The 12,573-nt window shown below is 42.0% G+C and overlaps 1 protein-coding gene and 1 long non-coding RNA gene across 2 annotated transcripts; one reads left to right on the plus strand and one right to left on the minus strand.

The window, feature by feature from the left end:
• Positions 1 to 303: 303 nt before the first annotated feature.
• LOC136427390 (uncharacterized) lies at positions 304 to 2,106 on the minus strand. The gene is made up of 4 exons (XR_010754415.1): positions 1,452 to 2,106; positions 1,142 to 1,304; positions 645 to 962; positions 304 to 348 (listed from the first exon to the last, which is right to left on the minus strand). It is a non-coding gene; the product is annotated as an uncharacterized lncRNA (long non-coding RNA).
• A 761-nt stretch (positions 2,107 to 2,867) lies between these two features.
• On the plus strand, positions 2,868 to 9,854 carry LOC136426816 (polycystin-1-like protein 2). The gene is made up of 11 exons (XM_066415538.1): positions 2,868 to 2,949; positions 3,337 to 3,409; positions 3,949 to 4,102; positions 6,043 to 6,200; positions 6,329 to 6,992; positions 7,184 to 7,325; positions 7,460 to 7,698; positions 8,011 to 8,185; positions 8,467 to 9,153; positions 9,334 to 9,580; positions 9,845 to 9,854. The coding sequence occupies exons 1-11, from the start codon at positions 2,868 to 2,870 to the stop codon at positions 9,852 to 9,854; spliced, it is 2,631 nt and encodes an 876-aa protein (XP_066271635.1).
• The last annotated feature ends 2,719 nt before the right edge of the window (positions 9,855 to 12,573 follow it).

The raw sequence follows: 12,573 nt of genomic DNA on the forward strand, positions 1-12,573 counted from the left end.
CCTGAAAACATCTCCCATATCTATTTATAAACTACATGTATTGCAGTCTTCTTTCACTACTTTGTATCATAAGAAGTAGTAGTTGTTATTTTATTCCTTGTAATTTAACAATTAATTGAAGTACTTCCACCATTTAGTACAGAAGTATGGCAGTTTCTGCCTGCAAGGTCACATTTCTTTTACATAAAAAGACTGTTTAAATTGATCGCCTTTTATTGGTTGTCGGACCAAAGTCGTCGTCATCGTCGGCATCGCATAGTGGAGACAGCATCGTTGAAGCGGCGCACAACTTCCTTTTCTCAAACTTCGTTTGCCTCAATGGACTTATTCATGTCTCCCCCTGCTTTGCTGTGTTTTAATTAAAAAGAAATTGTCACTCACTAATGCCAACGTTAATTGTTGCCGTCGCTATTTATCGTTTCACGATTCATTTACAAGACACACTTCATCATCTCATCAATGCTCTCTTTTCTAACACAACACTAACACTAAACATTATGTAAACCATTCAGCGCTTGACCATTCAGCGCTTTATCAAAGCGTTCTCAGTTATCAATATGACAAGAAAAGTTGTGAAAAGTTAAAGATCGCACATGTCGATAATGTTTAAATCAAATGAAAATGAAAATATTTTCAGACAGTACCTGTTTTCCGCGTCCAGCTTGTACCGTTATACAGTTGTAACATCATTGATGATTCTGGCGTGTCCAGCATGCCCGCCTTGTTAGAATACATCCAAAGCTGGGCAAGGAAAGATGAGAGCTCATCCCTGATTTGTAGGTCTCTTTTCCCGTTTAAACACATGACTTCCCCAAGCTTCGGGAACGTCATCTCTTCCGCGCTCCACATTTCTGTAAACCCCGCAGACGGACTACCACTGTCCGTATGGTATTTCCGCAACTTCGTGTAAACATCAGTCACAAGTTCTTGAATCCATTTACAGATAGTAGATTTCCCAGCGCCTGCCAAGACAACAGGTAAATGTCATTTTGATGCCTGCTAATAGATATTTAGAAAGATTAGAACAGATGAAATAAAAGCAGCCGTGGCGCAATACTATTTTGAACATATAACGTCATATCTACATTGAATAAAACGTTTGATTTGACACAATAAAAAAGATGTTTAGAAGTAAATCTACCTGTTGGCAGACAGATGGCTGTCCACAGAAGAACATTTTCCCTCCATTTGGTGTCAGGTGGAGAGACTTGTGCATGGCTTACAGCAAAAGCCGCGACTGTGATAAGGCTGTATAAAACAGCAACCGTTGGCACGCACAAAACAGATGCAATAGCACAGCATCCCTGTAAGCAATAATAAAAATTATCACTAATGATACGTAATCAACATTCTGTTGTTTGGGTAAGATGTAATTACTAAAGAAATAAGATTTATAAATCAAAAGTCAGAACGCAAAAGATATTGAGATGCAATAAATACGACTAACCCACCTGAACAAGTTCTTCCGGAAAATCCTTCCAGTCGAACTCGACTTTCCAGGACGAATGTAGATCTGTAGCCTTCAAAGATTTACTGCACGACATGATATGATATTGTCCGTAATTCTCCCGTAAAGAAAGTCTATTTCGTCAAAGACACGGACTAAAAATTAGCCGTGGCGACTTCAGCGCATCACGGTTTCAAACTGATAGACTGAAAAACGACACCGTTTTAAGAACGCAATATTCCGGTTTCGAATTACGAACACACAACTTCGGACAACTTCGTACACCACCCGGCTGACTGTCCAAAGTTAGGATGACGTCATAACTTTGGACAACTTCGGACAACTTCGTACACCACCCGGCTGACTGTCCAAAGTTAGGATGACGTCATGGTTAGGGTGACGTCATAACTTCGGACAACTTCGGACAACTTCGTACACCACCCGGCTGACTGTCCAAAGTTAGGATGACGTCATGGTTAGGGTGACGTCATAACTTCGGACAACTTCGGACAACTTCGTACACCGCCCGGCTGACTGTCCAAAGTTAGGATGACGTCATAACTTCGGACAACTTCGGACAACTTTGGACAACTTCGGACATCTAACTTAACTTAGGACAACTTCGTGCATTTCACCCTGATACTGGACATGGGTGAGTTTTCCCAGGCAAAGTTGTCATCGTCTAAATTACGGTCACAACTGGTAAAATTCTGTATATTTCTATCTACGTAGCTACAAGGATCCCAGTCCGAAAAGTGTGTGTGTTGTGGGATTTTTTCTCGACTTTAGCTAACATTATCAGGGAAACCACAAGCACGCGGTGTAAACATATTAGAGTTTTTTCACTGTAGCGCGCGCTCAACAGCCCGGCCGGAACTGTGGAAAAGTAGCCGAAATTCACAATTTCACTAGCCGATATCGAGTCCAAGTGTCCACAACAATATTATCTACTTGTGCCATGCAAATATATCGATAGATTTCACCGAGGAGGAGAACATCTCGCCGCAGAAGATGACCCAACGCTGGTTTCTATTGGGGACGCCTTACCGCTTACCGTTTGTTTACTTTTCCCGCGCTCGAATTATGCGCGCTCGCGCTAGATTCAAAATGGCCGCGGTATTTGGAAAGGGGTCTATTGATATGATGAGCAAACAAAACTTGTCTACTTTTTCATTTTGTACTTTGAGATGTCTGTTGTTCTCTTCCTGTTCAGATTGTTGTGTATCGAAACAATCCGTTCACTTGGGGAGGTGGCGAGCGTGCGGTACAGTCGGTTGTCTGTGACCTCTCTTTACTACCGTTAAGGACACCATGGCACACCTTCGATGATCTAAATGAGGACATTCTACTTAAGTTCCAAACCGATCCAAGCAAAATTGAAACGCAGCTTTACGAGTTTTCCCCGCTGGGTACGTCAGGTATGACTTATCACCAAGTCAACATCACCGACGAGGACATGGTCATCGTGCGGGTGCAGGCAGCCAACAAGAGCTTCGTATCAAGTGTGTTTGGGAAGGCATCTGGCTTTCCCATTGAAACCGAATATGACATATTCAACAAAAGTTGGGAAGACCAAGATTTCAATAGCTACAAGCTCGACCATCATTGGTTTGACGTCCATCCCGTGCATCTGTTGGTATCTGGAAAGAACAATTCCGGAATATACAGAATTGGAGTGAAAGTAGAAGGTATTACTCAGCTTAAAGTCAATTTGTGTATGATGATTTTTTCGCAAGACATTAAGATGTTTTGTCTTTATCAACCATTCAAATCATTTAATAAACACTAATGTTTGTTACAGCCCTTGCTGATGTGCTAGAGGAACCTACGAAGGACGGTGTGTTGTTGGTTGATGATCAATTAAACAAGAACATTACACGGTACTACAGTTTTGGAGTACAGCGCATCAGATGTAGCTTTTGGGATGAAGAAAGGGAGATCTGGAGCAGTCATGGCTGTAAGGTACGACCATGGTTAACCTCCCACTACTTTATCGTACTATTGCAGATATGCTTGTCCTTAAGTTACATCTTATATACTTACAAATGACTTGTCATCTGCAAGGGAATCTTGAAGGAAAGATTAGCTCATTTTCAGCACCGTAGACTAGATTTGCTTGTTTCAGAAAAGCTGCATTTCACGAAACTGCTGTCCATTTCTAGGTTCACCCTACAACATCTATCACTGAAACTGTATGTGCCTGCAATCACATGACGCCGTTTGGTTCTGACTTCGCGACTGCACCTAACAGCATCGATTTCAACACGGTCTTCAGCAAGTTCGCCGATCTTGACAAGAACTCGGCCGTCTTCTCAACAGTCCTCGTAGTTCTAGGGCTATATTTGATTGCTGTAGTGTTTGCTAGAAGGAAGGACATAGCAGACGTGAAGAAAGTATGTGTGTTCTCCATTCCTACTACCTTGCATTTTTGCTTCCATCTCCCTCGTCAAATTCTGCTTCACGTGGCAGTTTGAATGATGAACTGATGTTTTATTTGTCAGTGGTGTTACCGATTCCTACCGGACAACCGTGCCGCAGATCAGTATTACTACCACAGGACACGTTGTGAGAGCTGGTACGGAATCTAACGTGGCGTTCAATGTGATAGGAGACGAAGCGGAGACGGGGGTGCGGATCTTTGGACAGGACTCACAGGTATAGTTTATGTGACCTCCATGGAGACGTAAAAACTTTTACAGCAAGGCAAAGCGATTTTGCTAGAAGTTACATCTCAGTCACATATCGTTACATTTTCTAACGAGTTTGCGCAGTTTGATTCCAAGAAACCACTTTTTGTTCGACACTGAACACCAGCAATAGCTGCCTATGCCCCACGTGTATTGTACCGTTGCTATTCTAACTAGAGTTCCACGAACACATTATCTTCGCCAAATAATCAAGGCTTATTATGGAGAGTGATTGATATTTACGTGCTTATCACCCTCTGCAAATTTGATCATGCACCATACCATTTGGAAGTTATGATGGGGCGAATGAGTCCAGTCTAGATGGGGTTAAAAATCATTTGGTGGTACAGGACTGGTATATGTGTAGAGTGTGCTGATACAAATGTATATGTTATAACTGGCCATGAAAAAATATGAGTATGTTGATATTATATGGGCCACAAAGGTTCGATATTGCAGTGTTGTAAGTTGAAAGTGATGATGAAATGGTATAGTCAATATATATGAATAGAATAAATCTTTATTCCATATCATACACATTTTGAAAGACATAGTACATGTACATATGACTTTTCCGCACCTAGCAGTGGTGCAGTTTTGGTACAGTGTACTCTCCAAGCAGAGGAGTGGGTCTGGCTGGTTTTTGACGTGTTTTAGGTGTTTTGTCAGGCTTTCTTTTTTGTCACCTTTTCATTATGTCGCCAATCTTGGTGAACAAAAATGCCTAGACTGAACGCGTTAAAAACCAGCAGGACCCACACCTCTGCTTGGAGGATAGTTTATTTATTTGACCTACATGTACGTTTATGCAAGGCCATCTGGTTACATGACCTGACAGTCCCATGTCCGATTATGAAATGCAGTGGGTTAACAAACTTTCCTTTCTTATTATGCAAATTAGCTCCTGATTTGCATGATTAGTCATTGATTATGTAAAGCACCATCTGAGCTCTATAAATACCAAATATCACGACGATCTGTCGACCCCTTCTCAAGTTATTCATGTCCGAATGTCAAAACAAAAACACCCACTGCAGTTCTTAACAAGCCGCTAGGGGGCCCAAATTTACAGAACTTACTTTCTGTGGCATGAACTATCTACCACACAAAAATCATGACCATAGCACTTTGAGAAAATATGCCTCCAAATTTTGAAGCTCTGTTGCTAGAAGGCCCATTATCGAACTTGACCTTCCTTTCTGTAAACCCTACCAATCCACTAGATATCATACAGATCCATCAACAGCTTCTTGAGTAATGCTGGCGACATACAAATACACATCCACACAAAGCCCGCTGCAGTACCGACGGAAAATACAAGGGGAACCATTTTTGAACTTGACCTCCGTTTTCACAACATCTACACACCTGCAAAAAATCATAAAGATCCATCAACGTTTCCGTCACTTTTTTTGCCTACATACAAACACAAAAAAATGCAAAGTCCACTGCAGTACTGTTGAAAAACGCAAGGTGAACCATTTTCAAGCTTGACCTTCCTTTGCACAACCACTACACACCAACCGAAAATCATAAAGATTCATTGAAGCTTTCTTGAGTTATGCCCCTGACATACATTCAGACCCACCCAACAGATTTTTCAACCGAAAACATAATCTTCTCCGAGTACAAGTACTCGGCGAAGATAATAAGATCAAATCAAATCAAACTAAGACTCATTGCTGGAACAGCATCTGTTTTCCCTGGGTCAGAAACATCATGATTGGACATGCTCGAGCGAGGATGAAATTAACCAATGGCAGAAGCCAGGATTACGAGGCTACTCGGGAAATTCCATAACCCATTTTGATCGGAAAGGTTTTGATCCACTCACACTTTATCTACAGATTAAAGTCAAAACTTTTCCCACCATTGATTCAAACCTCCCCCTTATCATGCACTCCTCAGATATTCAAGAAAGGCAGTGTCAACACATTTAGTATGGCGGTACGCGGTAGTCTCGGCGAGATCAGAAGGCTTCAGATCTGGCACGACAACAAGGGAGGCAGGAGCAGGTCCTGGTACATGGAGAAAGTCCTTCTGCAAGATGTACAAACGCGGGACAGGTGAGCACAGTTTTCCATATAATATGTATTTGATGACATGTTCAGTACAATTTAAATCGTAGCTAGTATAAAACGTGGCCACATAAATTAACAACTTAATTTTTGAAATATTTCCTACCGTTTCACAGATATGTTTTCATATGCAACGACTGGTTGTCCCTGGACCGCGGTGACGGCCAGGTCTACAGGAATCTTACTCCTGCGAAGGAGGAGGACCTGTCATCTTTCTCCTTCCTCTTCTCGTCTTCGGTACGCACGGACCTGAAGAACGAACATCTCTGGTACTCTATCATCTCTCGTCCCACCAAGAGCTACTTCACAAGGGTTCAGCGTTTGTCTTGCGGCCTGTGCGTGCTCTACACAACCATGGTCTCCAACGCCATGCGGTATAAAACAGATGATAATCTTCAGACAACAACAATTGTGAACCTCGGTCCCATTTCCTTCACGGTCCACGATCTATACGTCAGTGTGATGACGTCCGTCACCATTTTACCAGTCAACCTGTTGTTGATTCAACTCTTTAAGCGGTGCAAGCCGAAAACTGAAGTAAACAAAGTCTCTGATACAAACGGACAGAAAGACCAAATCTCCACATCAGCCTCCAGACAGCTGATGCTGCCTCACTGGTGTGTTTATGTGGGTTGGCTACTGCTTTGTCTGGCTTGCTTCGTCTCAGCGTTTTTCACCATCCTTTACAGTTTGGAGTGGGGAAGTGTAAAGGCTAACGATTGGCTGAAGACGTTTCTCTTGTCATTTTTCCAGTCAACTTTTGTCTTTGAGCCCGTTAAGGTACGTCAAATGTACAATTAATTTTTTCATGTAAGTTTGAATAACATATCGGTTGATTTATATGAGTAGGTGCGGCCTGACGCGAAGGCTTGATAAATTTTCCGGTCAGTCGTCTATATACTTAATCTTAAGACACCCATTATTGTTTCTGCATCCTATGGTAACAGTATGTATTCATATTTTTCTGACAGATCATAGTTCTGGCCATCATCCTGTCTAAGCTGTTCAAAAAGATGACACTGACGACAGTCCTCGGTGAAGACACGGCTTTCGATGCAGCACCTACTGACGTACAATATGCTAAAAGCCACTTTGACCGCTTTGAGCTTGAAGGTAGGAAATTTGCCACATCGTCATCTGATATTTTCATGCATATCTCTGTTGAGCGATGCAAACAACTTTCATGCACCATTTGGATTATCTAGTTGTACCGTAGCTTACAATAATATCATCCTTCTATCTCTCAGCAAATAAGGCTCAACATCAGGGAGCACTTCGTAAATACAAAGTCACCAATGAGTCTACGCTGAAGGTCCAACAGAAAAGGAAGGAAATACGAGACAGAACGGACAAGACGTTGGGAGAAATTACCACATTCCTCATCTACGTGCTGCTGTTGCTCGTTATAGCCAATGGAAGTATGGACAATTCTTCTTACTACCTACAAAAGGATTTGGAGGGAATCTTTAGTGGAGACTTTGAAGAGGTAGTTTTTATGTATATATACAACGCCAACATTACATATTCTAACAAACGAGACCCATAATCCAATAACTTCCAAACAGTGTAACGTTACAAGTTCAGCTTGTCTGAACGGCAGGCTCATCGATCCACCTTTTGTAATGATGTTACAGAAAAAGTTTCTGCTGAATAAATCAAAAATGTCTTATATGAAATTGCTTTAAAAAAGACGGCAAAATATTTACATTGGTGCCTTTGTCGTACTCGATTTTTCAATTGATCTGAATCCATCATGCGGTGTTTTACAGCTCACAAACGTTATACTATCTCCATGCAGGTTTCTACTGCAGAAAGCTTTTGGGAATGGGGACGAGAAAGCCTCCTTCCAGAACTCTTCGACAAGACTCAGTACAATGCAGGGCGCCGAAAGTGGCGTGATAAGCCGTTCATCAGTGACCTGCAATCCGTGATGGTTGGGCCAGCAAGGATACGTCAGCTGAGGGTGTCTGCAGGTGGGTATCATTACAAAATGTTGACCACGACACATGTTTTAGCCGGATAGTGCAATTGTATGTCACAAAAGCATGAAGACAGATATTCTACGAGGTCATCGCAATTTACTGATTCATTTCAAATAAACAAAAATGGTAGACGTTTTCCAAAGGTGGATAGAGGTAGGTATGAATAGTTCGGGTGGCTTATATGAACGCTGTAATTAGCTGCTGTACGTGTATATATTGTCCTCAATTCATCATAAATCATCACCTCATTTTGATACCCAACCCATTCACAGGGCAGTGTATGGTCCCCACAAAGTTTCGATCCAAGATTCTTGAGTGCAACGTCGATTATACACAGCACGACGAAGAGAAGCGTTCCTTCCAACAAGGATGGCAGCTTGTTTCTACCATCAACCATACGCACATCGACGACGATTTGGTCAAATCGCCGTGGGTTTACCAGAATCCCAGCAACGCCTTGAGTACGGCGGCAGAAATGTCTTCTTACGATTCAGGAGGGTACGTGGCAGAGTTGGGTGACAATTATGAGGCTACTTTGGAAACTATTGAAGAACTAGAAAAGTCTGATTGGATCGACCGCTACACACGGGCCATCGTAGTGGAATTCACTTTTTTCGACGCAAACGTGAACTTCTTCAGTACGCTGACATACGTAGTAGAGTTCCCCAACACTGGTGGCGGTGTGTCGTCCATGTCCATCAGCACCTACAGGCTGCATTACTTCATTGGTAGCCTCGGCTATATCGTGATGGCTTTTGACATCATCTACGTATTGTGGTTCCTATACAAGTCGAAGAGGGAGGTGCTGATTATGGTACAAGAGGGGAAGGACTACCTCAGGCAACCGTGGAACCTTGTAGAAGTGCTGAGCATAGCCCTGTCGTTGTTTGCCTTTGCTGTCTTTGCTGCGGCAAATGTTATGTCAAGGAATGTTCTGAACCAGTTGAAAATGACCAAAGGTAAACCATTTTCTTTGCAATGATGATAACGGTACGTTTAGAAAGTCTATCAACGATGTGCATCTCTGTTGGCAAACACAATGAGTGTAAAAATTGTTTTGTTGCTTTAGGGCTAGTAAATTGGATTTGTATCAATCAAATGGCATGAAAAATTAACTATACTGTGGGGTTTGTTTTCAGGAGAACTGCGCTATGTTGACTTCAGTGAAGCATCTTTCTGGAACCTAGTGTTCCTGTGGGCAATTTCCATACTCTCATTTCTCAACATCATGAAGTTCCTTCACCTGGTGCGTTTTAACCCAACCATCTCCATCCTGGCTGCATGCATACGTCAGATGTCAACTGAAGTCATGGGCTTCTTTGCGTACTTCTCCATCGTCTTCTGTGCCTTTGCACAGCTGGGTCGTCTTCTGCTTGGCACCCAGCTGTCGGTATGTACATATTTGAGTACAGTGTGCATCTATGTATGTGTGCATTACACTGTGCATTTCAATTTGCAATTGTACAACAAAATTGAGCTATTGTCTAGGTCAACGATTCCGCTTACAATTTTTACCAAATGGCCTCTAAAGCTGATCGTAATGTAAAAAGGGTTTGCTGATAAAAACTTGCCATGTGCATGCAGCCTTGGTTTTCGGAATTCATTTTCATTTATTTTACTTCACATTTCTTATTTTTACATTTTGTATAGCACGTTTTGAACCACTTTTGCACACAGGGTTACCGCACCTTTGTTGAAACTGGAAAAAGTCTCTTTGCATCAGTACTTGGGGTTTTCGACTTCGAGGAAGTCAGGGAAACGAGACTTGGACCCATCTTTCTCCTGGCGTTTCTGCTTTGCCTGCTGCTTGTTTTCACCAACATCCTTGTTGCTATCATCAACGATGCCTTGGTCCTCATGAACGAGCTGGAGGCACCGGAAGAACATCGTCAAATTCTCCAGGAACTCTGGGAACGATGCTCGAATCTGCTTGGGTTAGGTGCTGAAGAAACAGAAGGTAAGCAATTACTTAACGTAAGTTTAGGAAGCCCTTATCATGTTTCCTTTCTGAAGCCAATTGTGTCCAGTTGAATCACCACCTTTGTTAAGACATGGGCCAACGATTTCCTAGTGAGTTCTTAGCCTTATTTTAAAACTGTTTAAATGGTCCCTGCGTTTTTTTCTCCATAATCTGAATTTTGTATTCCTGTGAATTACTCAGAAAACCTGGATGTCTTTGACCACTTGGAGGACTCTCTGGTGGATCTTGACCTTTCTCTGCAAAGGATGACAGAGAGAGTTCTATTGGAAAAAGCCATGTTTCAATGGACAATGCAAGTAAGAGCCCACCGTCGATCCGGCTGTACAGAAAGCACTCCAGTGTTCGTCAAGCCACGTGTCTGCGCAAACTCATAATGGAAGGATGGTGTCGTATTACTAACAACAGAAGGTAGCGAGTAAAGCCGCTTTGACATATATTGTATTGAAGAACGAACATCTTATCCGTTACCATTTATTATTTAGAACATTTTTAGAACAACAGAAGGATACGTTATGGTGCTTTGAATACTGAAACTGGTAATAGTCTGTGTTTAATGGACATGGATTGATCATTGTGCACTTATCTCGCTTAAAGCAGCTTATAAAGTGGTCCTGGCAAAAGACAGCACTGTACATTTTTCAGCATTGATGTTTGTTCCTATCAGTTAACTTTGCATCTTGATATGTTCATGGTGAAGTATACTTTGTTCATGCCAACATTTATCTGTACGTTGTCTGTAATTTTATTCATTTGGATATTCTGAACACATATATGTGAATTAAATGCATGCAATGTAATGTAATTAGATACACACGCGTACTATGGATACACTGTCTGATAATTGCGTTTTAGATTATGTACGACTTCCCTGTATCAAATTGATGTAAAATGATGACATGAAAATTAAAACTTTTCGAGAAACATTTCTTAGTTTGGTTTATCCATGATGTCAACTCTTCTGCAAATTTGCACATGTAACACTCATACTCAGGGCGACATCATATGTTTATTACCACTGCTTGAATAAACCCCATATGACTGATTGACAGAAAAAGTTCTAGTACTGTCTTTTGCATGATCTCTAGGTCAGCTGCATTTGTATTGTAATATTGTCAACGAAGGACCAGAATTTATGTACGATGAAAGTCGAATAGATAGCTACCTCAATGACTACTATTTTGGCTGTTATTCTCTCACGTTGACCCAGACTTGACTCTTAGTCACCACTGCCTTGCTGATACATCCAATCGACCGCTTAGGAGAAGCATCTTCCTGAATTTGGTCACGTTGCATAGTCACGACACAGTAGTTTTATGGGGATGTGTAGTTGCACTTTGATGAGTTACAGATCATTGTGCTGCAGGCTATGTTGCGTCTGATACGTGTAGTGAATGCAGATTCTAGGCTTACAGTACACTGCTGTAAATCATCTAGGCAGTGAAAGTTTGGACAATATGATGAAGAACATATCAAGTTGACAAAACTCAGTTAAGTTTGCGTTGTTTCATCTAGGTATTATTTGTTGACAACTGTTCATCCATATAAAAGACTTCACATCGAAGGTTTCTACTTTCATTATTTCAAAGCGCCGGAGAAAAAAGCCATGTCCGTTCCTGAGCCACAAAGCCGCTGGTATGAAGAAGAGAATGATGACTGGATCTGCTTGGCTATTACGCTCAAATCTATCTTTGCTACTCCAGGAAGGAGGATGACCTCCTTCTGGGAGTATTGGAAATGCTTTTGTTTGCACGTTCGCAGCTAGAACTTACGTTCCCGTCGTCGCATTGGTGTGTGACTTGGCAAATCGTTTGCCAAGTTGGGCGTAGTGATGCACGATGTCTTTGTTACACCGTTACTGCTTTTATCGTCAATGCAATATCGTTATTGCACCCCTATAATCAATGGCATGTGCCACTGCCCCCCCCCCCCCCCACAGAGACCATTCTTTAAATCCGTTCCGCATCGCTGAATGACGTAAGCAGAACTACTAGGTAGGTCCTTTCGCTACTTGCTGTGTTACATTGTAAAGTAGACAACGTGCATCACCACACGCAACCTAGCAAACGATATGCCAAGTTACATACCAATGCGACAACGGGAATTGTGAGTTCTAGCTGCGAACATGTACAGTGACCTCCTGTCTGTGTATAAGTATGGTGTCCAGTCGCAGCGCACTTTTACGCACAGCGATTTTTAATTTCAAGATCGCCATGTGCAAATGGGAAATCTCTGGACCTTCAAACTTACCACACTTGTAGTTCGTAGTACAGAGGCTGTGACAATGTAAATAGTTTACGCAGAGGATGCAAGATTGTTGAAATATGTCTCTCAGAAAAGTGCCCGCGGGCGGCCGCGAAGTCACTTTCGGTTTGCCTGGAAAACATATATATACCACCGG

Source organism: Branchiostoma lanceolatum, chromosome 2 (genome assembly GCF_035083965.1).
Source record: "Branchiostoma lanceolatum isolate klBraLanc5 chromosome 2, klBraLanc5.hap2, whole genome shotgun sequence".
Lineage (NCBI taxonomy): Eukaryota > Metazoa > Chordata > Leptocardii > Amphioxiformes > Branchiostomatidae > Branchiostoma > Branchiostoma lanceolatum.

Excerpts from the sequence above, each read along its gene's own strand:
- LOC136426816 (XM_066415538.1), top strand. The coding sequence starts at position 2,868 with ATGACTTATCACCAAGTCAACATCACCGACGAGGACATGGTCATCGTG. Across the intron at positions 3,410-3,948 it reads GGAGCAGTCATGGCTGTAAG|TGGTGTTACCGATTCCTACC; the intron begins GTACGACCATGG and ends TTTATTTGTCAG. Across the intron at positions 7,326-7,459 it reads TGACCGCTTTGAGCTTGAAG|CAAATAAGGCTCAACATCAG; the intron begins GTAGGAAATTTG and ends TCTATCTCTCAG.